At 44.6% G+C, this 24,623-nt stretch overlaps 5 protein-coding genes across 11 annotated transcripts; 4 read left to right on the top strand and 1 right to left on the bottom strand.

Moving 5' to 3' along the window:
- Positions 1-93: 93 nt before the first annotated feature.
- Positions 94-8,984, bottom strand: LOC119121758 (choline transporter-like protein 5). 2 transcript variants are annotated; one of them, XM_037249650.1, is made up of 22 exons: positions 8,875-8,984; positions 6,488-6,536; positions 4,838-4,911; positions 4,648-4,726; positions 4,499-4,571; positions 4,310-4,423; positions 4,135-4,195; positions 3,972-4,068; positions 3,824-3,898; positions 3,584-3,696; positions 3,386-3,517; positions 3,197-3,296; positions 3,032-3,124; positions 2,794-2,884; positions 2,451-2,713; positions 2,273-2,367; positions 2,092-2,195; positions 1,947-2,020; positions 1,773-1,843; positions 1,596-1,684; positions 1,430-1,514; positions 94-1,333 (listed from the first exon to the last, which is right to left on the bottom strand). In XM_037249650.1, exons 1-22 carry the CDS (start codon positions 8,909-8,911, stop codon positions 1,215-1,217), a joined length of 2,088 nt encoding a protein of 695 aa, XP_037105545.1. In that variant the 5' UTR covers positions 8,912-8,984; the 3' UTR covers positions 94-1,214. The 2 variants fall into 2 exon arrangements, 1 of the variants encoding a protein (XP_037105545.1); XR_005097758.1 differs by lacking the exons at positions 94-1,333; positions 1,430-1,514 and having other exon boundaries at positions 1,627-1,684; positions 1,947-2,016.
- On the top strand, positions 8,799-12,870 carry LOC119121759 (alpha-N-acetylgalactosaminide alpha-2,6-sialyltransferase 5-like). 2 transcript variants are annotated; one of them, XM_037249651.1, is made up of 5 exons: positions 8,799-8,978; positions 11,072-11,278; positions 11,891-12,300; positions 12,366-12,473; positions 12,573-12,870. In XM_037249651.1, exons 1-5 carry the CDS (start codon positions 8,910-8,912, stop codon positions 12,802-12,804), a joined length of 1,026 nt encoding a protein of 341 aa, XP_037105546.1. In that variant the 5' UTR covers positions 8,799-8,909; the 3' UTR covers positions 12,805-12,870. The 2 variants fall into 2 exon arrangements, with proteins under 2 accessions (XP_037105546.1, XP_037105547.1); XM_037249652.1 differs by lacking the exon at positions 8,799-8,978 and adding an exon at positions 10,644-10,804.
- A 1,257-nt stretch (positions 12,871-14,127) lies between these two features.
- Positions 14,128-16,948, top strand: ptgfr (prostaglandin F receptor (FP)). 2 transcript variants are annotated; one of them, XR_005097786.1, is made up of 4 exons: positions 14,128-14,411; positions 15,105-15,910; positions 16,291-16,769; positions 16,815-16,948. XR_005097786.1 is itself a non-coding variant. In XM_037250033.1 (3 exons), exons 2-3 carry the CDS (start codon positions 15,119-15,121, stop codon positions 16,642-16,644), a joined length of 1,146 nt encoding a protein of 381 aa, XP_037105928.1. In that variant the 5' UTR covers positions 14,128-14,411; positions 15,105-15,118; the 3' UTR covers positions 16,645-16,948. The 2 variants fall into 2 exon arrangements, 1 of the variants encoding a protein (XP_037105928.1); XM_037250033.1 differs by having other exon boundaries at positions 16,291-16,948.
- A 139-nt stretch (positions 16,949-17,087) lies between these two features.
- On the top strand, positions 17,088-18,778 carry btf3l4 (basic transcription factor 3-like 4). Of its 3 annotated transcripts, XR_005097788.1 has the most exons (7): positions 17,088-17,215; positions 17,443-17,504; positions 17,634-17,747; positions 17,840-18,041; positions 18,153-18,212; positions 18,379-18,589; positions 18,659-18,778. XR_005097788.1 is itself a non-coding variant. In XM_037250060.1 (6 exons), exons 2-6 carry the CDS (start codon positions 17,451-17,453, stop codon positions 18,423-18,425), a joined length of 477 nt encoding a protein of 158 aa, XP_037105955.1. In that variant the 5' UTR covers positions 17,088-17,215; positions 17,443-17,450; the 3' UTR covers positions 18,426-18,778. The 3 variants fall into 3 exon arrangements, 2 of the variants coding, with proteins under 2 accessions (XP_037105955.1, XP_037105956.1); XM_037250060.1 differs by having other exon boundaries at positions 18,379-18,778; XM_037250061.1 differs by having other exon boundaries at positions 17,094-17,504; positions 18,379-18,778.
- zfyve9b (zinc finger, FYVE domain containing 9b) lies at positions 18,626-24,509 on the top strand. Of its 2 annotated transcripts, XM_037250029.1 has the most exons (17): positions 18,626-18,723; positions 19,042-19,139; positions 19,734-20,323; positions 20,416-20,515; positions 20,624-20,811; positions 20,884-20,995; positions 21,251-21,373; positions 21,444-21,599; positions 21,811-22,035; positions 22,155-22,237; positions 22,597-22,701; positions 22,769-22,919; positions 23,012-23,092; positions 23,286-23,448; positions 23,527-23,632; positions 23,697-23,876; positions 24,020-24,509. In XM_037250029.1, exons 2-17 carry the CDS (start codon positions 19,076-19,078, stop codon positions 24,179-24,181), a joined length of 2,589 nt encoding a protein of 862 aa, XP_037105924.1. In that variant the 5' UTR covers positions 18,626-18,723; positions 19,042-19,075; the 3' UTR covers positions 24,182-24,509. The 2 variants fall into 2 exon arrangements, with proteins under 2 accessions (XP_037105924.1, XP_037105925.1); XM_037250030.1 differs by lacking the exons at positions 18,626-18,723; positions 19,042-19,139; positions 20,416-20,515 and having other exon boundaries at positions 20,203-20,323.
- The last annotated feature ends 114 nt before the right edge of the window (positions 24,510-24,623 follow it).

Raw genomic sequence — 24,623 nt, 5'->3', positions numbered from 1 at the left:
GCCTCGGAAACGGCCCACATTTCTTGGCTGTAGCGTTGTTGGCCTCCAAATCCAACACCGGCAAGCAAGTTACAGTAACCACATCACAGCACATTAAAATCATTCCATTTTATTTAAAAGGACTCAACATTGTCATTGGATTTCATTGATTACAAAAAGTCCTCTATGCAAAAGAAGACGGAATAACCTTCAGACACGTGTCGATTAGACTTAGTATTAAAACAGCACTACATCTGAACAATTAAAAAAAAACAACAACCCCAAAATGGCTTTGACATCCTTTTTACAAACTGTATCTCTAAAAGTTTCTGGTATTAGCGCTAAAACCACAGAAGAACAATTTCAACACCCCCGAACAACTAGGCACATAAAAACACCATCAAGCCCTCCCCCCCTTTGAGTCTTGACCTCCCACCAAGTCTGGTTTACAGTACAGTTAATATATGAGCGTCATGGACATGTGCGATGATGTCACGACTTGCTATATAATACACAACTTTTTTTGTTTCGATGTGGTGGAAGAAAGCAACCAAAATGGCAAACGTCAGGAGCCATTAATGGAATCATGCTAGACATGTCAAGTGGATAAAGAAAGTCAACCATGTTACAACCGTAGCTTCTTCTACATTTGCTATCATCATTATTACAAGGGGAAAATACATTTATGCCTCTCAAAAGGTAAAATGTTTCCATGAAAAAAAACTATCTATAAAATCTTATTCCCTTAACCCCCAAAAATGGCAAATGGATTTTTTTTTTTTTAAATTTTGGCAACGAGTTTTATATTGTTGACCAGTGTTTTTATATAATGAAGTTATTTTTTTCCAGTCATATTTGACATGTTCACATTTTTTTTGTCTTTTTGCTATTTTCACAGGGCTGCATTGACTTTCTGGGTAACTTCACGGGTCACTGCAGAAGCGAAAGTGAATCCAAAACATTTCACCAGAAGACCAAAGTGCCCCCCTGCGTAAATCCTCATTTTGTTTTGATAATCATCATTGTGGCATGTGATTTGCAAACAGTAAGGCAGGAAAAGGAAAATGCAACACACACAAAAAGAACGTGCATCCAAAAGTGAGGAGTTCAACGGAGTTGTCTTTTAAAGCCCTCCCGGAAGACGCATTTCAAAAATCTGTGACGTCTCCATGAGCAGATAAGAAGGAAGGTGAGTGTCGTTCATCTGTTTGTTTCTCGTATAACAGCCAAGGCGGTCATTCGGATGGCCTATCGTTTTGCACGACCTCGTTACTTTTGCCCAGGATCTTGCACAGCTCTGGAGACATGAAGTAGGGCTTAGCGAAGGAACCGTCATTCCTCTCCAGGTCTTCGCCTGACCGGCGTGGAAAAAGCAGAACAAAAAATCAAGAATTGAGTAGTATGTTTTTAAATTAGTGTTAAATGTGTCACAGAAAATAAGACTACTTACAAAAGCACAGGAACAACGTTTCCACGCACATTGAGTAGACGCTAAAAAAGCCATGTGCAACTAAATAGGATAACAAAATCACCGCCTGAAAGACCAAGAGGAAAAAAAAAATCACACCAAAAAGCATTTAGGCCATCTCTTTTTTTTTCTTCTTTACATTCCTTACCACTAGAGGGACCCAGTAGTAGTTTAATGTCGGCGCCTGCCCTTTAATGAAGGGGATTTTACGGGTGAAGAAGAAAAATGCAAGCGCGCCTGGGGCAGATGAAAACGGAGGAAAACAATATCATTTGGAGGCGAAATAGGGAACTCAAGACAATTCAGATTGCGCTGCCGGACTCACCGACAGTTCCCGCAATTAGAAGTTTTCCCAGGAATAACAAGAAGTCCGTTACCTTGTCCAGGACGGCCACCCTAAAAGCATGCGAAAACAATGTTGAATGTACTGCCCCCTGGTGGTTAGTCAGAGTAATGCGCGCCATGATCATTTTCCAACTACTCAAGAAAAAAAGCTTACCGAATAACGTTTCTCATCAGGAGGAAGAAAGCATTCTTGGAGGAGGTGCAGAAGTTTTTTCCATGTATTGCTATCTGTTGAAAGGACAGCTAATAAGTCTGCAGGTAGTTGAGCAACCAAAAAAAAAAAAAGACTCGTCACTTACCATGATGTATGCATTTTTGTTGAGGAACTTGATGAAACGTTCCAGGCACCAGAAACAATATTTGAGGCAGGACATCATGAAGCGAGCGCACCTATTTTGGCCATCTGAGAAGAACACAAACAAGCCACACGTCAACAAAGTCGTCAACAAAGTTGGAATCTGAAACGGTTGGAAAGTTTACGCTTGAGTTTTTTATCCAGGTATTCCAGAATTATGCGGACCATTTGCACCAAAGAGAGGATGAGCGCACCAAAGGCCAGTGAGCCGATGTGGTATCTGCGACAAGGAGCAGTCCCACATCATAAAACACGTGATTTGCAAATAGTGAACACCCAACATGTGTCCATTGAGTCACCTACTGTAAGGTTCGTTTAAAAGACGCAGCGAGCGGCCCGGCTGGGATGTCCCTGGGCTTCCTCATGGCCCAGTAGTAGGTAGCAAAGGCTCCAGCCAGGGTGCACTGGCTCAGCGCCATGACAAAGTTAACCAGCCACAGGAAGGTGAACAAGTTGAAGACTTGCAGGAGCATGATGTAGCTATAGTAGAAGCCCTCGCCGCCGTAGGAGTCGAAAAAACATTGCGAGTTGCTACAATTCTCGGGAAGGTTGATCTGACTGAAATTCTGAGAGATTCAATCACAGGTGTGTTATTTCAAATGTTCAGATACATTCCAAAAGGAGCGAAGGAAATTGTAAGGATAACCTTTGGATCGCATGTAGTGTTGTCGCCTAAGCGGCATTGGCTATTTTTAGGTTTAATTTTGTAGACGGCAACTCCGGACGTTGATAAACACCTAAAGTCAACCCAAGTTAAGGCACACACACACACAAAATGTAGCTATACAAAGCCATAAGTTCAAGGGGTTAATACTTTTGCAACCTGTCATCTACAGATTCGACCATTTCTATCCCACCACCAAACAATGGCGTCTCAAGGATACATTGCCACCACCACTCCATAACTGATGCAGAGGCATAACAGCCAGAAAGTGAAGATGGGATAGAAGAGAGTAGTCATGATTTGTGCGACGGCCCTAAAAAAAAATAAAAAAAAATGGCACCAGTTAAATGTGAAAGCAGTCAAAATGAAAATTGTTGCAACTTACTTGCTCGCTTCCTTCAGCAGCGCGATGGAGATGAGCAGTCGCTCCCTCAGGAAAATCAGGATAAGTAGAACGATGCCCTCGATCACAGATAGCACAATCACTTTAAAACAAGACCACATGCGGATTTAGTTTTCTTTTTTTCCTTCCCCCCACAGGTCGGAGAGAACCCACTGGCTCATTAAAGCGTACTGAAAATGAACCACGTCTGACTGAGCTCCAGATAGACTTGAAAGTCTGCTTGGAAGCCGATCTGGGAGATGGTGATGTCGGCGCCTTCCTTCCCGAGAAGACTCGTGTACTGCCAATAGCAGTGGCCGATACCTACCATACACACGGAGCTGGAGAATCAAATTCGAAAGGCATCGGACGAACTGGCGCGAAACTCACCATAACCGATGGCGCCGACGATGGCGCCGATTATGAGCCACAGCAGCACGCCGGCGATGAAGCGCAAGAGGAGGAGGAAGATCAAGCTGATCACCATCGAGATTGCCATGCCACTGCCACGGCAAAGACATTTGCTGGTCACATCATTAGGTACGCCTAGACCCCGCCCCTATCGTGCTTTCTAACTATTTTACAGGTTTAAATTATGTTAACGTGGTTCTTTCTGTTTGATCAACTCACGTCAGGATCCATTCCCAGGAAGCGGCTAAGTCCTCAAAGACCTTCGCGCTAATATCTTTAGCGCGCATGGCAATGCTGTCATGCAAGAGAGAAGACAGAACAACATGGTCATCGAAGATGGTAAGATGTGCGAGCGAGCGGCTCTTACCTGCTAGCGTTTTTCAAGTCGGCGGCGTTAATCTTTTTATCGCCGGCTTCCAATGACTCCGATTGGTTCGTGACAATGGGGAAACACCGATTAAGAACTGGGGAAGGGGGAAAGGGGGTACGTTGAAGAAATGAAAACATGGTGTGCTGGTGCTTTGACTTACTGGCTGAGCTGGGCAAGAGCACGGATGGGCAGTCTTCATTGGCTAAGAGGCGAGGAACGGGCTGAAAGAAGACAAACGGGCCGAGTGATTTCAGAGAGCAGAAGCTTATGAATATTTCTAGAATGAGTCAACTCGTGTGGTTGCTCTTGACATGACAAAAAAATAACTCTCGTACCGTGCTCTTCGTTACTCCCGGTTTGCAGAATTTCTTATAATAGTTCCACTCGTCGTCTTTTTTCACAGCAGTCAGAAGTAACAAAAATTGCTGAGGGCATTCGGAGACACAGAGCTGGAGGAGGCAACACATTGTGTTAATGAGAAGGCCCGTCAATCTCGGATCAGCCAGCGTTGCAGATGGTCTCACCTGGGTGGTGGGGCACTGAAGGTCAAGGCTCAGACAACTGAGAATGTCAATGTAGAACAATTTGGTTTTGTTTCTGCCGGGTGAGGAAAAGAGAGAGGTCAGAACATTTCGGAGCGATCCGAAGAACTAAGGGAGAGATGAAGACTCACTTATTACTCCCCTCGCCGCAAAGCGTCCCGTAGCTGTCGGTTGGAAAGGTGACTTTCTTGAGATCGCCGTTGACCCATGCTGAAAACACAAAATTGGGATATTTTTTATTTTTTTTTAAAAAGCTAAGCCAGCATTTGTGTGATTCCAAACTATCGTGTGATGTCATCAGCAGCAGCGTGGCACACTCACCCACAAGGCCCAGGATGATGTAAGCAAAGATGACGATGACAAAAATAAAACAGAAGACCACATCAGTGAGCTCTCTGCAAAGATACAAAAGAAAGAAGTTGTAGGAAAAAGATCAAAATGAGAAGAAAATACTTCATTCATTCATCCATGTGGGTTCTGGAAACAAAGACAGCAGTGAAAGTGGGACAAGACTAGACAAGAAGAGAAAAAAAACTGTAATTAGCGTTTTCTTTCAAACGTTTGAAAAAAAAAAAAATTGAAGAGGAAGCGGTGCTTAGATTGCCATGGCAACCGCTGCGGATGGCAACCTCCCTCCTTCAAAGCTCGTACAGTGTACGCTAACGACCACTTGGCATCATGGACGATCAAGATGGCCGACGGCGAGCTGACCTTGCTCCTCCACAGTAACGAGAGAGCTACGCGTCGTTATCGAGACAAAGCGCAAACGCGGCAGCGTGCGGCGGCGGCCGATACAAAGTCACCTCAGAAGCATGCTGACAAAGTGAGAGTGAAAACAAGTCGGCTTTGTTCTTTTATCGCGGGAAAGCAGGCCGTAGTCATTATCACTTGGAGTGGGCGGAGCTTCAAAGGTGACATTTCGTATCGCCTTTTTTTTTTTTTTTGCTTTCAATTGTGTTTTGTTAAAAGCCCAGGTGGGAGTCTGCGTCAAAACAAGAGCAAAAGTGTGCAGTACAGTATGTTCTCTGAAGGTTCTCATTAGGAGAAAGCCTCTCAGCCAACAAAACATCAAAAGTACACGTGGTGCGAGATGTTCTGCAGACGAGGGACAGAAGAAAGCCAAACGACGCCTGCAGACATTGAATCCAACCAAGATAATATCCCATATTACATCTGAAAAGGACTCAATCATAAAAAAAAAAACTGGGAAGACTATTGGGAGGTTTGCTTCAGTAGAAAAATATCTTCTTCGTTGTGCCACTGGAATCCCGCAACAGCCAAATTATTAGGAACACTAGATAAGATCCAGAAGAAGAACAATATCAAAAATGGAGAGAATGCTAAAAAAGGCACATGTATTGATCTTTTGGATTTTCTCATCCATTACATAAATGTGGATGAGGAAAAGCAAATTTGAATGGACCTTAAATTGTGACCTAGTACCTTTGAGAGAGAGAAAAAAAAGACAATATTTGTGTTTTTTTAATAAGTTATATAGCAATCTATGATATGATGGATTAGGACAACATCCAGAATGAATTCAACAATTTTGGACACATTTTTAAAAGGGTTTTCTATGCTACTGATGCTATTGGTTAGCATTAATTGATTTGTTCGCATTGCGCTAAACCTACAGACTAGGGCAAAGCTATCTGGTTTTTGTGTGTGTGTGTTTTCTGTGTGTGTCTACTTCAGAACATGCTGAACTCCCAGCACCAGTTTGACTTATGCTCATTGATTTGTGTGGTGAAGCGGAGAGTGCCGCCGGCACTGCACCTCGCTCTGTATTAACCCACCATGACAAATGATCAATTTGTCCCCTACCAGGCAGAGAGCTTACACAATAGTTGGAATCAAGACACACACGTCACGAGCTGTGACAAGTTTTTGGTAGAAGTAGTCGAAAATAAATACTGCCATCTTGGTTTTAGAATTTATCCCAAAAACGATGACTGTGAGAATAATCAATACCTGTCATGAATTGGCCCTCGGAACTTTGGGTCGAAAGTGCATGGCTCACCTATAAAGATAAAATATGAGTAGAGTTAACCACATTTTCAAATAAAGCTTCACGCTCCATAAACATATACAACTGTTTTACTACTGTGGTTCGAATGGCTGCTGTGCCGAGTGTTACCACTTCAGTTTGTGCATGGAATATTTCACTCGCACACACACACACACACTCTCACGCAAAATGATCACACCAGTCGCCCACAGTTCCCGTTGGGGTCCATCTCGGATGCAATCACCGCAGCTAAGAGGCACCAGATGGCTGTTTTTTTCCCCCCACTCCTTCCAATATTAACGCTGTTTCAAGATAATCTCCATCCTTTTTCTCCCCACTTTGGTTTCTTTCCGTATCCGTGCTATCTTTTAAGTTCTTGTCTCGTTGCTGAGACAAAGACATCCGGATCTGTGCTTTGAATTGACTTAGCAGCGTCCCCCTGGGATCTTTTTAAATATTAGCAATCTTTGGAGGACGGCGTAGTCAGCAATCTATTTTTTTTTTAAGCCTATTGGATCATCTTTGAGATCGGGAGGAGGGAAAAAAGACTTGCTGACAGCCTCTTTAAAAAACAGCAGCGGGGATGCGGGTTGGGATTCGGCCCCCCAGGAGAGGCGTTAGCGTCTGAGATTGTCAGCCGTTGACAGCTAGCCTGCTGCTCTGTGCGTTTGACTCGAAGTGTTGTTGCCGCCGTGTGACCTTGACAACTTCTTTGGGAAGCCTCGCTTTTGTCCAGCAGTGACAGTGATCGTCAAAGGACAAAGTTTACTGTCAAACCAAATATTTAACATGACAACGACATGTCCTGTCGCGTATTTAAAACAAGCACATAAGCCTTTGCTTAGCTTAACGCTAACAAACAAAAACATAAAGACTAACAAACAGGCGCTACAAGCCTTTAAGAAACGGACTGATTTGAGCACAAACAAAAGACCAGATAACATGACAATACATAAATGCATATATTCTTTATCCTCTCTGATAAGTTCAATTGGCAATTATTGGGATAATTAAATTAAGATAGTCTGAAGCACTGGGGCCAAGACACAGTAAAGTAAAAAAAATAATAATCAGGATTTACTTTGGGTTGAGTCACATTACGACTTTGATGAAAGTGTAATTTCATCCAGAGTGGTGTTTGATGAGTGTGACAGGACTTCATTTTAAGCGTCTATGTTGGCTGGCTGTGAGAATGCAGGATTTAGGGAATCCACCCATGCGGGAAATTTCTTAATTAACTTCGCGCCAGACTTAACACTTCTCCATTTTTTTCTTAATGGAACAACTATCTAGTCACGTCAGCTACCCTGTCCCTGAATGATTACGATATTATCTTCATTTCAATAATTGCACACCAGAGGAACCTTAAATCAAGGATTAACAGGAGAACTACATTGACATTTACTACTCTAAAGAAATAAGCGTCATAGAGAGTATCCTCAAATAAAAAGGGGGATGAATACAGCGTTGATGGTGCCATTACTATTTCTACCACTTGCTCACTCCATGACACCACAAAATGCTCCATTAGCTTGATGCATTGAACACCGCTGTGGCACAATTAACCTCACTAATTGACTTGTCTCAGTAAACGAAAGGTGAAACAATGCCACTGTATTATGCTGTGTGTAAGTCGACCTGACTTGTATTTACCCTGTGACGAGAATACATCACTATCTGTAATTGGTAAATGCACACAACTAGGGCTAAATATTATTATTATCATGATTATTATAGTGCCCTTTTTTTTTTTTTTTTTTTAGAACTTTATGAAAAATGTCCACCTTAATTCTCAATCCAAATGACTATAAAGTTAAGACATCAGTGACACCATTAAAACCACTTCGTTTTCAATATTATTTTCCAATATAAAATAGCTCACGCATCGAATCCTTTGCCATTGTCCTTCGGAGCTAGTGTGAGAAATTCCGACTAACACCATTGAGTTGTCTGATGAACCAATTCGCTGTTTCCTTCAACAATTAACCAGAGAACGAGATGTCAGTGTCATCACCTTTACGCGTCAACGACGACGAGGGTTGACGACAAAAAATATGGCAACAAATTCAAAATATACACACAACGTGCGTAAAAGCACGAGTGCGTGTATAAATGTCAATTAATACATTCATATTAATAAATAAAATTCTGTGCTTGCAGAGAACCAACAGTGTTCTATCGGAAACACTGACAACCTTTTTTTATTATTATTATTATAATAAAATCTAACTTGTTATATGGCGTTTGTCTGTTAGCAGCTAACATTCCTTCACTGGACTCCTCCGAGAGCTGTCATGATGTTACCGGACAAAAGAAAGATTCCGAAAGGCTTGTCAAACAACAAGCTCACCATAATACACGGATGGAACGACCGTCTTCCGAGCCATGGCACTCTTCAAACGGGACCGATGCAGCGCCGTCGTCGCCTTGGACCCGGGGACCGCATATGATGAGGTGAGTCGAGGTGTGCAGGTGGAGGATGGGAGTGGGGGGGGGGGGGGGGGGGGGGGTGGAGGACAGACCACCGAGAGTCCAACAAAACACGCGGCCACCTGGCTCCGAGATCGTGGAGGATGCTTGCTTCGGCCACGCAGCTTTGCTTCAGCGGTGTTTACAGCTCCACTTCATGAATTATTCCAAAATGCTCTTAAAGGGTCCGCAGCTGTCTTTTCTTTGTTCGGCACTACTTTCCTCGATGGCCTTTTCACGTTGTTTACTTCTGCAGATAGATTTGGATAGAATCGGTTCTAGTTGGCACTAAAATAGAGAATGTCGGAATAAAAGAGCGAATATCGCCTTTGTTTTTTTCTCAGCAGAGAAAGTTAGGCAAAACACTGTCCGCTGCAGAGATTTACGTGGAAGACCCCCCCCCCTTTTTTTTTTTTTGTAAACAAAGGAGTGCATAAATCAAAGTCAAAGTCAAAGTCAGCTTTATTGTCAATCCCTTCATATGTCAAGACACACAAAGAAACCGAAATTCCGTTTCCTCCATCCCACGGTGACGAGACATACAAGTAGGCGACACAAAACAAAAACAAGAATCCATGTATCATTTCGTTTATATTTGAAACAATCGGAAATAAGTAACTCACTAATATTTATTTACAGAGCACCGTAAACAGATCGCACTAAACCAACGTGCACAGAGGCGGTTCTAGGTTAAATGGGACCCAAGCCCCCCCCCCCCAGTAATGCATGCGCGCTCACGTACACACACACACACGCGCGCGCACACAGTGTACAAGGTAATATAATTAGCCATTGCTAAAAAAATGTACATTGATGTGATATCGTATACATATTATTTAAATTAATAGTTTTTTTTTAAACAAATGAACATAGAAATAAATCAAAACATTTACACACTGTCCCTTTAAAGAAGTGTTTGACCGGTCAGCAGAACTTATTCTAAAGGCCGTGGGCACACAAGATCCAGGGAGGACACCAAAGAAGCTACAAGGGCATCGTAGTGATGGGTTTCCTCATTTTTTCAAGAGTATCCTTTGGAATTTGTGCTGCACAACAAGTGATGCGATTGGGCTTTGATGCTATAAATAGATAGCACAGGCAGATGGACCCGCTCCTACACCAAGAGCTGCAGCGGAATTCACAATCTTCTTCTCAATATCCATTGTGGTAGATGTCCCACACATCTTGAAAAGCACGCAAGTAGCGTTTTTAGATCATACATAACAAGAATTGCATAGCAATCATTTGTTCAATTCAATTTGTTTTCATCAATGATGTCATAATAGTCGTAGGAACCCAAAGATACTATCTCACTTTTGGCTCTCCTTTATTTTGTGGGAGTGAGTTGTATTGATTATTGTGTCAAACAAACGAATGAGCTGAGTTGAAGGACTTTCTATTTTGGGAGGCTTGCATAATGACTTTTTTTTTTTTCCTGCAAAATGTTGCTTGTGCAGACAGTCCTATTGTTTTATTGGATTGCAAGCTACTGCTAGATTAATTGTCATTCATTTAAAAATATGGACCTATTATTCGGATTTTGTTTTTAGTGTGCTCTACGTTTGCAACTTGCCGCACTCGAGACTCGGAGGTGTTTAGGATCATGCGGGGGAGAAGAGAGACTGCGCAAGCTTGCATGAGGAAAGGGAGGAGGGCGGGGTGGAGTAGTCGCGTCACCGGAGCGCTGTTTCTCTTGAGGTCCCACGTTCAAGTCCCACTGCGTGACAAGCAGTACCGACGCTACGTACGAGCTTTGGCCGAGAAAGGATGAGGGCTCCAAACGAGGGGAGAGGAAAATGAGGATACGCTTGGTAATTATAAATTAGACCTGTAGGGGGGGGGGGGATATGTGCCATTTTGCTACGCTTTAGTGACGCTCTGAAGTTAGCTTGATCTAATTGGTAAGGATTTTATATTCTACTGATCGTAATACAGATTATGGGTGCATCAATGCAATTGGCTTACTGGTCAGGATTTTTTTTTTTTATATACATTTATAATTCCCTTGCGTTTCACTGACCTCCATCCGAGTCTTGGTTGTGTAGCAATGACGTGTTTGTCTCGTCTCTCTGTTGCAGTGGAAAGGAGTTTGTAGCATTATTGTTGTTACCATGGTTACCAGTTTGATGGTGGCGTACAACAGGAGATCTGGTGGTGACAGATCATCCTCACCACAATCATTAGCATCCTCCTCCGGACACAAAGAAGGTCCTATGTCTGCCATGAGAAAGAGACCAAGGATGGTATCAACGCTAGGCGGCTACACAGGTGTCATGGACCGCAAGGTAAATAATATGTCAAATCAAGTGAGTTTTTTCAAATCCATTTGGACATTTTGCTTCCCTCACAGCACTTCTTGCTGTAGTTTGTGAGCAGCTCATTGACAAACCACAGCGGAATTTTCGCCAGGGCACATCCGGTTGCGCTATCTGTGTTTCATCAGGGGGCGTCTGAGGTCAACTGCTCCCCTGGGTGGAGCAAAGTCATCTCATTTTGCCAGCATTACACTGCAAAGCTGCTTTTGACCTTCATGGGGAGCAGCCGAAAGAAGATTTTTATAATTTCATTTGGGTGTTTTAAGAGAGGAGATAAAAAAAATGTGGATGCACAAATGTCTCCATTCAACAACTGGGGATTTATGTTGGTCCCATTTTATTTTAATCACACCCGAGGGCTTTGCTGGACTGGCCATCTGCCAAGCGGCGCAGATACCTTGGTGGGCCGGCGTCTTTTGGGGTTGATGCGCTTCAATTGACTTATTCTCCATTATTTTATGAAACTAGCCCACAATTTAGAAAATCAAAATCCCAAGGTTGTCTGCCCATGATCACAAAAACCTGGCATTTAAAAGGGGTGTGTAGACTTTTTATAACCAGTGTATTCCGTTTGGCTCCTAGACCCTCAAGATGCACTGTGGGACGTGCGCCCTCATCACCAGCTCGGGTCACCTCACCGGCGGAGAGAGGGGCCCCGAAATCGACCGTGCCGACTGCGTGATCCGTATGAACGACGCCCCCAGCGTTGGCTACGAGCGGGACGTGAGCCAGCGTACCACTCTCCGTGTGGTGGCGCATTCCAGCCTGCAGCGGCTGCTACGCAAGCAACGGGAGCTGCTCAACGCCACCCAAGGCACGGTGTTCGTCTTCTGGGGACCGAGCAACTGCATGAAACGCGACGGCAGAGGCCACGTGTTCAACCATCTGAAGATATTGAACCAGCAGCTGCCCAGTCTCAAACTTTATATCATTTCTCGACTCCAAATGATGGCATTTGATGAACTTTTCAAAAATGAAACCGGCATTGACAGGTAAATGTGAGATGAATAAAATATTTGGTAATTGATTTGATATAAATATCAACATTTATGTTCAGGAAAAGTTCCAACACCTGGCTGAGTACCGGCTGGTTCACGATGGCCGTGGCCTTGGAGCTATGTGACAGGATCAACGTTTATGGCATGGTGCCACCTGACCACTGCAGGTATCTTCTCATTTTCAGCAGATAGTTCATTGTGTTTACAAAATACCTCATCACCAAAAAATGGTTTCGAGCAAACTGATTTCCTCCCCTGTCTTGAAGATCCCCCTCCAGTCCGTCAGTGCCGTATCACTACTACGAGCCGTCCGGCCCCACCGAGTGCACCATGTACCTGTCTCACGAGAGAAGCCGACGAGGGAGTCACCACCGCTTCATCACAGAGAAGATGGTCTTTGCCAACTGGGCTCAGAGCCTCGACATCCATTTCTACCAGCCGGACTGGAAGCCTAAAGCGCCAGTGAAAGTCTCCAGTGCCATTCAGACTGGATCTTGAGATGCTTGCGAGATTCCCACTTGGACCAAACTTTGTTTTGATCATTAAATATTACAATACACAGGACTGTCCTGTATTGGTGGGGGGAGGGGGGAAGCGCTTTTGTCTGCTGCTTGTTCCCGTGTGTTACAAGAACGCCTTATGAATTTCACCACATGAGCAAGCTTGCGTGCGGAATCTGAATGATCTCAGGTGCTCTGGACCAAGACGGTGCATGCGGCGCTGGGGTGTTATGCTAAGGTGCCCCGTGTGTCCTGCATACAGATGGCACCAGCCCTTCAGGTGTAACTAGAAAGCTCCACGAGTCATAAATGTGACCTCTAACCTGTAAAACAATTTTTTTTTTTTTTTTCTGACATCTGGCCAGGTAGCATCTTTTTGACACAATTCGCAGGGAGATAGAAAATAAAATTGATTCATTTTAAACCTACATGTCAACAAATGAAATCGCCATAAATTAATTTTTATCATTTTATTTGTTCAGCTACGAGAGAACCAACTCATTAAAATAACAAGGTCATGCTGACATCTGCTGGCAAGAATGATCATAACAGCTAGAAATATTACATTTCCTTTTTGTAAAGTCGCCATTCATTTTCTAACGACGCGTTAAATAATAAATTAATTACAAACAAGCGCTATTGTTTTCTTACTTCCGGAAATTTTAGGGTATTCCAGAAAGAACACAATAATAGGCAAATTACTTTGCAAATGGCTACAGAAAAAAATGTGAATAGTGAACCACACTGATTAATTTTTTAAAAACTGAAAAGGAGTCACAAGGAACAAGGTGTTTTTTTTTTCCTACTTGTGGCACCTTAATAATGACACCGGGCACCATTTAGGCCCACTTGATGGTGAGAAAATGATGACGACGAGTACGAAGAGTACGTTTGATACTTGTGACTTTTGCTGTTGGTGTTCTTTTTGTGATTAGGTGCAGAAAAGTAGCGTGAAGCCAACATTACGCCTTATTTTCTTTGACTACTCCAGTCGAACATGACTCACGTTTCCGTCTGGGACAGCACACTTGGAACGCGTTATGTCAAACCCGGAAAAGGATTTGACAGAAAAAGGACAAATATGAAATGCTGATTTTTTTTTGCCTCAATTAAATTTGTTCAATAATTTTATTGCTGTTGCATGTGGTGGTGTTGCGCAACACATTTTCTAATAGTCGTGCATGAACGCAACATTTCGTTGCATCTGTATGAAGTCTTTGTGCAGAACATGTCTTAATTGGAACTAGGCCAAGAAGCTCATTATGAGTTGCTTGGCAGGTTTGTGTGATTCATTGCTATTTATCAGTGGAGAGCCAATCTCACATCCAAAAGAGCAACACACACACACACATTTGCAAACGTGTGTGAGCTGGTGTGTGTCATGCTTCATCATATTACTTGGAGGAGCCGAGGCCGTTGGATGACACGTATGTTTGATGGACAGCACTGAAGCTTTTTTTTTTTTTTTATGCAGCAGGAACAGTTGGGAGTCAGGAGCCAAGGAAACAGCACATCTCCGCCTCATCAACAACATCGATTGGAGCAAAGTTGATTAGACAGCACAAAAGCAGGAGAAGCTTCATGACGTGAAGTAACAAGGTGTAGGTAATAAATCTTTTCCAATGTTTTTGTTGTTGTTGTTTTAGAAAATGCATTTGCATGTTTCAACATTCGGGAGTCTGCCTAGCTTACTTTTGATCCTGAGGTTGAATCTGACCCTCTGCACACCTCATGATTCATTTTGTCTTTCTGCGAGAGTCACCTGTTTATTTTGTGTTGAGGGATGCTTTGGATCCTGAGCGGTTCCTTTCCCTGTCCAAATGTCTTTCTTGCATGGTCTTAAATATTCTTGACTACTGTTGTGAAAGTTTCAATTCACACTTAAGTTGTCTTGTGTGATTTTCCGGTGATGCTGTCTCAATTGCGTGATGACACCTGCCGGTTTTCACTTTTTTTTTTTTTTTTAGAAGTCAAACAATGTCCTCCTTAAAATGTTCTGCACAGTCAAAGAGTTGCCAAATGCCAACTCAGTTATCTGTGTCATTTGTTTTGCAATATCAAAAGAACACACCTGGACAATTAACCTTTTGTATGTCCAAAAGGTCCAAGTACTTTTGAGCCCCTGAAAATGGAGTTACTCAAATGGTGCAATTACGAAATAATAATTGTAAAAGCGATTAAACGAAAGGTACAATCCTGTCATAGTTCACCCATTGTGGTGGCGTGCTGCTCCATTTCATGTTATTTTGCATTTCTGTCCAGTCTTGATAGTTTTGGGATATTATTGATGTTTTCTAGATTCCAAGCTCACAATGTCAGCCGGTGAGAACGCTGATCTGAGTTGGAAAGAGGCCCCGCCCACAAACATCACCTGCATTGCCGAGAGTCGGTCGGTGACCACTTCAGTCATCTCTATGAGCGTCGGCATCCTGTCCAACAGCCTGGCCCTCTTCATCCTGCTCAAATCCCCCAAACGCATGCCGCAGAAGAGCAGGGCGCCCTTCTCAGTGTTCGCCACCTCCCTGGTGGCCACCGACCTGCTGGGCCACCTGGTCAACGGCTCGGTGGTGATTTACGTCTACAGCTTGCGCAAGCAATGGGAGACGTTCGACCCCCACGGCAGAGTGTGCAACCTCTTCGGCGCCACCTTGGTCTTCTTCGGACTGAGCCCGCTGTTCCTGGGGAGCGCCATGGCCATCGAGCGCTGCATCGGGATCACCAAGCCCTTTTACCACTCGACCGGATTGGCCTTCCGCCACATGAACAAGCTGCTGTCCGTCATCTGGCTCCTGGCCGCTCTGGTGGCTGCCCTGCCTGTGGCGCTGAGGAGGTCCTACAGGGTGCAGAGCTCCAGGAGCTGGTGCTTTTACAATTTGGACGAGCCCAGTGACTGGTTGGATGTGTTCCTGCCTTTGCTGTTTTCCCTGCTAGGCTTGCTGGCTCTTCTCTTCTCTATCGTTTGCAACACGGTGACCAGCTGCTCCCTGCTCTTGTCCACCATGCACCGTAAGCATCACAGCAGAGGAACGTCTTACCACGTTGAGATGATCTGCCAGCTCATGGCCATCATGTTGGTTTCCTGTGTATGCTGGGGACCTTTACTGGTAAGCAAAATGACCCTGAGAAATTATTTTCTTGAGGCACAAATTTGAAGACCATGAAATACAATATTGGAAAATATTGGCGAAATGTAACCAGGATGAATGTATAATATTTTCGTAAAGTATACATTTGATATTTCTGGCCTAATTCGAATATTCATTTTGCATAAGGATTAATTCATTGCGGTTCTTTCTGGAGTTTTCAACTCGGCCACCAGGTAGCAGAGTTGATGAAGAGTTTCATTCAACTACTATATGTTTCCCATTATGCATTAGCACATCATTTGAAATGAAAAGTACTATTTACCCACTATTATTGCAGATACAATTTATCCCATAGTATTGACTGATTTCTCGTTCGTTTTATGTTTGACTTTGTGCAGACCCGCATCATCTTTCTTACCTCCAAAGACGATTATGACCCAGCATCCGACAAACTGCTTTTTGTGCTGCGCATAGCCACATGGAACCAGATCCTTGACCCCTGGGTCTACATCCTCCTGAGGAAGGCCGTGCTGAAGAAATTCTTTCTTATGTTACAACGCTGCTGCAGGTCCAAGTCCCAGGAGCCGGCGTGCTGGCGGCACAGCTTTCTGCAAAGCTCCAGCCACTCCAAGTTGGACCCACCGGCGAGCCTCTTCGACGGCTTGCTCGTACAAAACACAAACATCAGTCTGACTGACGACTCCAAGACCGAAGTGTTTCACATGGTGCTATCCGTGTGGAAGAAAGGCTGAAAGAAAGTGGGAAGATAGTGATGGAAAACAGTATGTGATGTAGGTCAAGTAACTTGTGTTAACTCTTGTATAATATATGATGTCCAATGTGTGTAACTTCATGGCTTCACTATTAAATGTTTGATGGGTGGACCTTTTGAGTGAAAAAAGGGCCTGTTGCTGGAGCAGTGGTTTGATAGCACATCACTTATTATGTAAAGTCATCTTTTGTCTTAAGGATTGTTGTCACTATCAAGTCCTTTGTAAAATGTGAAAAGTGTTCTTATACAGTGGATGGGAGTCAATAAAAAAATATTAAAATGTGTGGGATCGAGGTGTAATTGAGAGATCCGTAAAAATGTTGACAAAATAATAATAATAAACGTTTTACATGATATTCCGTGAGGGCCTTTGTTGATGAAATACCTCGGTAATCCGCAAGGTGGCAGCACCGTTCACAAACGTCAATAACTTCGGCACAAACAAGAAGATAAATCCACATCCATTTGTGACTAATAAAACCCGTTTCTTATGACCTAAGTCTTTTTTAAAAGAAAGGAAAACCCGCATGCCTCCGTGAAAACTCGTACAGGTTGCAGTATTAAACGTTACAATGTTTGAATATGTGCCGTGTCGCGTACGAGACGCTTTGGCGTATGTTTTGTTTTGTTGTCGTCGCGCTACACTGAGATGGAGCTAATAATAGCTCGCTTCAAGTCGTGCGTGCTATTACTTTAGAATCAATTGAACAATTGGACCTTCATTTTCACAGTGCGTGCATTTGTCGTTTGACTTCAGCTATAAATTGTCTTGCTGCAGGTAACAAGATGAATCAGGAAAAATTGGCCAAACTTCAGGCCCAAGTGCGGATAGGAGGAAAGGTAAGTGCGAACTCGGAAGTGTCTTCGACCAAATTTCTGTCATCTACTGGAAAATCACTCGACGTCTCTGTTACAGAGGAATCATTACCTCAGACTAGCAGAAATGCAAATATTTTTGTATGGTTTCAGGGTTCAGCACGCAGGAAGAAGAAGGTGGTACACAGAACTGCTACAGCAGATGACAAAAAGCTTCAGAGTTCACTCAAGAAGTTGGCTGTCAACAATATTGCCGGGATTGAAGAGGTAAATACTTCCGACTGCACAATGCGGAAGTGCATCATCGTATTTCCCGAAATATAAATAACAGGTAGTGACTGTCATTGATCTTCTTTCAGGTCAACATGATCAAGGACGACGGGACGGTGATCCACTTCAACAACCCCAAAGTGCAGGCCTCGCTGTCGGCCAACACGTTCGCCGTCACGGGACACGCCGAGAGCAAGCAGCTGACCGAGATGTTACCGGGGATCCTCAGCCAGCTGGGGGCCGACAGCTTGAGCAGCCTGCGGAAGTTGGCTGAGCAGTTCCCGCGCCAAGGTGGTTGTGAAGCAATTTAGTAATATCGAGTTGATCTGAACATGTTTTTTTTTTTTTTTTGTGGCAGCCTATCGAAATGGCTACTGTATCTGTTTTATTCTTTTTTTCCAGCACTTGACAGCAAATCTCCAAAAGTAGAAGACATTGAGGAAGAGGATGATGATGTTCCAGGTATTTTTTTGTGGTTGTTGTATCCATTGCATAAAAGACCTAAGCCTGGTACATGGTTGCCAGTTTTGATATTTCATCCCAATTTTAAATCAGAAGTGATGAGTGACACATGATTAAGGGGGGGGAAATTTTTTTTTACTTGTTGTGTTGTCTTGTTGCCGTGAAGATTTGGTGGAGAACTTTGACGAAGCGTCCAAGAATGAAGCCAACTGACGACTGCGCCAAAACCAGAAAAACTCTCCAACTTTTTCATTTCTACTTATCCATATCAGAATGGGCGCACACACACACACACACACACACACAAACGAGAGACTTTTCTTCTTCCAGATGACCAAGCAGGCTGACATCATTTGAGCTTCATTTGTCGCCACATTGTCAGTCATTTTAAATGTTCAAAGTTGTTTGTTTATGAAACAGTATAAAGATGATTAACATTTTTTTAGAGGCCGTTGTCATCATCACTGCCAATTGAGGTATCAAAGAATTCAAACCAGCAGAGCCACATTAGGTACACCCATACAATCTAATGATAATGAACAACAAATAAACAAGCTGTTTCAGTATTTTTGATTTCTATTTTGAAGTGGTCTAGTGCTCTAGCTAATTTAGTACAAAAATAAAAAAAGGATCTGCCAGCACAATACAGACGCCCAACCACAAATATCTGGTTTATGCACAACGTGTGACGTCAGCACAGCTCCATTCGCCTCGAGAGTTTCCTCCTTTTGAAGAGCTGCAGAGAAACACAAGGGGGGGCAGGGAGGGGGTCGCTCACAGGGGGGGTAGAGAGCCAACACCTCCCCCCAACCCGTCATCATTATTTCAGATGCAGCTGCTGTGTGCGATGTAAGCGCAAGACCATGTTGAAGTTGTTCTCCGCGCGGGACGACGACAACGAGAGCCTCTTGGGGGGCATCGCAGAAGGTGAGAAGTCCTTTTCTTTTCGTGCACTCTCCATCCATACTACCTTTCTTTGCATGTGCGTCACGATGACGACGACGATGATATTTGTGCGCGAAAAGCGCTAATGCAGCATTTTTTCCACAACGCGCTTTTCCCTCCACCTTCTTCTTGTTGAGTGTCACAAAAATAATGAAGGCATAAAAATGGAATGTGCAATGTCCCGTTGACGTTTGCTTACTCTTCCGGACGAGTGTCGCATTGGCGAGCTTGGAGTGAACTCAATGCGTCACACAACCTGCAGCATTTAAGCGTCACACTTTTATGACCAATTTACCATACAGTGTTTTAATCCAGATTTTCTGGGAACATGGCATTAATACATCTTGATTGGATTTAATTACTGCTGCAAAAACGCGCAGTTGTCAGGTGGTGCTCATGAATCCCCCCCCCCCCTTTTTTTTTTTTGCCATGTGCGCTACTCGTGATGTATTCTGTTATCGTAAATGCAATTTGACGTTGTGATGAGTCACTAAGAAGAAAAATGCCTGACAAGTGGTCCTCGGTTCTGGCAATTGGATTCTTGTTTCCTGAATTTGACATTTTTCCTTGAAACAGATGGAGACAACCCGTCCCTCGGTGACACCAAGCTGCCCTGGCTAAGCAGACCTTATCTCCTGGTGCTCAAAGATGCAGGCGATATGTCCAAATCAAAGCTAATCAGATCCGAAGTTCCATCTTCCAAGTCGCCCTCGGATGAAATGGTCACGCCGTGTGAAGAAAAACCTCCTGCCAAGATGCTCCACGTGGAGGAAGGTGGCTGCATGGTGACTCCATGGGGCGAAGTCATGCGTGAGGAGCCTCCAGGCCCTCTGCTTCTGAGTCCGGCCCAGGAAGAGAGGAAGCTCAAAACCTCCAAGGAGGACTCTGTGATCGAGGAGAAGGAGATGGAAGAATCCAAAGACCTCCAGAATCATCTTAAAGAGGCTGTGTCCAATTCGGGAGAAGAAGCAAAAGCCTCCGCATCTTCCCCGGTCCATCCTGACAATGAGTCCGATCCGGTCGACATCTTGACCGAAGATCAATCCAACGCCTTGGGGGAGGTTGCTCCGGTCTGGATCCCGGACGCAGAGGCTCTCGTGTGCATGAAGTGCAGCGTCAAGTTCACGTTTACCAAACGGAGGCACCACTGTCGCGCTTGTGGCAAGGTGAGGCTCATCCTCCGTCCGTCCCTTCTGGTGTTTTGTGCACTTCTCAAGTCATTCAATATACGTGTGCATGTGCACGGGTGTGTCGTCAGGTGTTTTGTGCACTTTGCTCCGGCCTGAAGTTCAGACTTACACATCTGGACGGCAAGGAGGGGCGGGTTTGTGTTTCCTGTCATTCAACCCTCATTAAAAGTGAGCCACTTATGTTTTTTTTGGTTTTTTTCCCAATGTCACTTTTGAGACGGTGGGGGGGGGGGGCTTTTGAAAACACCGCAACAACAATTGGTATCTTCCTCCCAGGCACGTCGCCGAGGTCGAAAAGGAGGGTGTGGTTCGCAGACGAACTCCTAATCGACAAGCAGTCCGAGTCCGCCCCCGCCACGCCGGTCAGAGGTCACGGGCTCTCGCCATCTATGAGCCGAGCGGCGCCAAGTGGGGCAGGGTCGCCGCAACTCAGGAGAGCCTCCAGACCACATGGGGGCGCTAATGTAGGATCACCCCAAAAGAAAAGACACCACATTTGTTTGAGTTGTATTCTTAATCTTGCGTTCCTCTTCCAGGAGGCGAGTGCTCCTCGAAGCTGGGGAATGTCTACTCTTGTGAACAGCTCGTCCAACCTCATCCCGCTGCAAGGCCTGCCGCCGATCCTCACCTCCACAGGAGTCAAAGGAGGTGCAGTACTAATTATCCATCAATATGTTGTCTCCGATACCGTTTATGTAACGATGAGTTCGACCTGCTTCAGTTTTATCTTCAAACTCAAAGTTGCCCGACCTTGCGGCTGGAGACAGAACAATTACACAGTGATTTATTTTAAAGCAACGTCAATATTTCTGGAGGTCCCGCAGATAAGGCCAATGTCAGAATAATTACAGCTTCGAGTTGCCCTTGGTCTGCTCAAAGCACTTTAATCTGGTCCCTCCTCAGATTACACCGTGGAGGAGCGGCCCTCCGAGACGTTGCTCATCCAAGAGCTGGAGAGCGGCCGCTCTAGCTCTCTGGTTTTTGTCCTCAATGCCAACCTGCTCGCCATGGTCAAGATGGTCAACTGTAAGTTGTTGTTTTTTTCGGTTTGTGACTTCCACCGCGCCGCTTTGACACTTACATGCTTGTGGCACAGACGTTAACCGGAAGTGTTGGTGCGTGACCACCAAAGGGATGCATGCCGTGGGTCAGGTGGAGGTGGTGGTGCTCCTGCAGTGTTTGCCTGAGGAGAAGAGCTTTCCCAGGGATCTCTTCAGCCACTTTGTCCAGCTGTACAGGGACAGCCTTACCGGTAAGGTCATTTCATTAGGTACACATTCTCTTTCAAAGTTTGGTTCCAAAGGTCTGCTTTTGTTTGATCTTGACACAAGTAGGGTCTAGGGGTATGATTCTCGCTTCGGGTGTGAGAGGTCCTGGGTTCACTTCCCAGACAAGCCCACCTTTAAGTCAAGTGTCCCGCTGAATTGTTTACGTTCTTGATATCTTCTCTTTCTCATCCACAGGGAAGTTGATAAAGCACTTGTCGCTGTCGCTGTCCGGCAGCCGCTTCCTGGGCAGCGACGAGCACGCGGGCCTCTTGTTTGTCCGTCCCACCCGTCAGTCGCTTCAAGGTCTGCCACTGCCCAGCCAGCCGTACCTCTTCGGCCTGCTGCTCCACCGGGCCGAGGTGGTCTGGGCCAAGACGTTCCCCCTGCGTCTCATGCTGCGCTTGGGTGCTGAGTACCGATGTGAGTCTACATCATGAGGACATAAGCCAACTTTTAGTTTCTTTTGGGGTTAGAGGTCACCGGTTCATATGCAAATTCCTAGTTGGCTTCTGATTTCTTTCTCTCTCTTTTCTTTGCAGTTTACCCATGTCCTCTGTACAGTGTGCGCTTTAGGAAGCCATTGTTTGGGGAAATAGGCCACACAGTCATGAGGCTTTTAGTGGTGAGTATGAATTGTGTGCTACATTCAGATTTGGAAATGTATACAAATGAAGAAGACTTTCACAAGTACTGTGAGGGACTCATTAATCGCAGTCATATTATTTTTCCGCAGAGGATAAAGAAAATCGTGAGCATTGTCTGTCTACGTGTGTTGCTTCACCCTTTGTGATCAGATATATGTTCATTAATTGAAGGGTTTAACACCGCCTCATCCATACTAGTCAATAGCCCGCCTGGGACGTTTCTTAATATGTGTAAGAATTTAGCTAGTTTCAATTGAAAGGAGAGTTATGTGAATTCTACATAAAAGTTCAATCAAATTACATTTCCCCTTAAATTCCCGCCACTTTGCCTGTGCAGGACTTTAGGAATTTTCGTTATAGTCTTCCAATGGTGCCGGGGCTCACGGTGGACCTGGAGGCTCAGAGAACCTGCATCAAGATCCCAACTAGCGGCTACAACGAGGTGAGATGGGAGATTTGCACTGTGCCATTTTGAAAATTCTTTCATTCATGGTTTCCTGCCACGTCAGCTGATGAAGGCCATGAACAAGTGCAACGAGCATGTCCTGGCCATGGGCGCTTGCTTCAACGAGGAGGCCGATTCTCACCTCATCTGCGTGCAAAGGGACGACGGCCAGTACCAGACGCAAGCCATCAGCATTCACAACGAGCCGCGGAAAGGTAACCAAGCAACGCTATTAATATATATATATATTTTTTTGAGGGGGTCACAGTTGAAGACTCGTGTTTGTTTGTCCCTTTTCTCCACTTAGTGACTGGCTCGTGTTTTTTCATATTCAGTAACGCGCTGAAAGCAACGGCAGGTTACTTCGCCAAATCCAGCATCGTAGAAGGTAACGCAACAAGGGGGCGACTTTACTCTTTCGTTGTTTCGATTTATCCACAATATTCATCTTTCTTCGTATATTGTAAATGTGTGTGTGTTCACTTGAACAGCCTGTTTGGCACTGTCTGTCAATGTTGCCAAATGTATATTAGCGTGTGTGTGTTCTTGAGTGTGTGTCATCCCCCCCCTCCCTCCCCCAGATGGACTAATGGTGCAGATTACCCCAGAGACCATGGCAGAACTACGTAGGTCGCTCCGGGAGATGAAGGACTACGTCGTCACTTGCGGCCGCGTGGACCGAGCCGACAGCCAGGAGCTCGTTTGTGTGCAGTGGGTGGAGGCCAAGTGTACCTTCAATAAAGGGTCGGGCGCCTCCAGCTGCTTGGAGTTTATTGATCCAAATTGGAATTCAGTTGAGACATGTTTTGTCGTTGTCCACAGGGTCATAAGCCCCATTGATGGTAAATCCATGGAGTCCATCAGCAGTACCAAGATGTTCCAGAAATCTGAATACAAAGAAAACGGGAAGATTATTCACTGGACAGAAGTGCGTTTGACCTACTTTTAAAAGCAATATGTTAAGATTTTACGTCAACGAATGTCGTGCGCAGGTGTTCTACCTGCAGAGAGCCGAGCCCCCGAAAGGAATGGCGGCCAACGTGCCAGAACACAACCGACTGACGGAGCGGATCGCCAGAGCTTTTTGCTTGGCGCTGTGCCCGTACCTCAAACTCCTCAAGGAGGACGGCATGGCCAAGTTGGGGCTGCGTGTCACCTTTGACCCCCAGCAGGTCAGTGTGATGCATTCCAACATACGACTTTATAAAGATAAGATTCATGTTGATTTTTGATTGACACTTTCAGAGTGGTATTTAAATTATGATTATATCAGTTCTAATTAAATCGTTCTGTATTTCTTTGTTGATAATTTCAGGTGGGCTTTGTGGCAGGCAGCAACGGGCACCCTCTCCCTCCTCAGTATTTGAACGCCCTGGACAGCACGCTCATCCCGGTCATCCACAGCAGGGGGCGCAAGAGAGGCGACGAGTCCATCGTGATGGAGCTTATCTTTTACATCCTGGAGTACATCACATAAAAGTAACACAAACGCAACTCGAATTGGATCTTTTCCTCTGAAATTCAGCGGGACAATCCACTCATGGTGGGTTTTCTGAGCTTACCCAGCAGCAACGTGGGTGTTATCAGTCAAACAAGACATCAAATAGACAAAACATTAGTAGCAATTCCACAGCTTGAGTGGGAACAGAACCTTTAACAGAGGGGCTGGATTCAGACCCTGCTAGTTTAGATAAGAGAATGACCTAGTTAGTAGTGGATGCACATGTAATGAATGCCTGAAGGATGCTCTTGAATGTTGAATTTAATTATTGACAGCCTTGAATTAAAATTTGCAATGAAAATAACTCAACTCTCTGATGAACCATGTTTGCAGAGAAAAAAAGTCAATCCTAAAAGTTGGCCATAGTGGGCTCATGGAGGAAAGTTGAGAATAAAGTGCACTATATTTTAATATAAAT

The sequence above is a fragment of the Syngnathus acus genome, chromosome 4 (assembly GCF_901709675.1).
Source record: "Syngnathus acus chromosome 4, fSynAcu1.2, whole genome shotgun sequence".
Classification (NCBI taxonomy): Eukaryota; Metazoa; Chordata; class Actinopteri; order Syngnathiformes; family Syngnathidae; genus Syngnathus; species Syngnathus acus.
The sequence above is the reverse complement of the archived record's forward strand: the minus strand, read 5'-3'. Positions and strand labels throughout refer to the sequence as shown.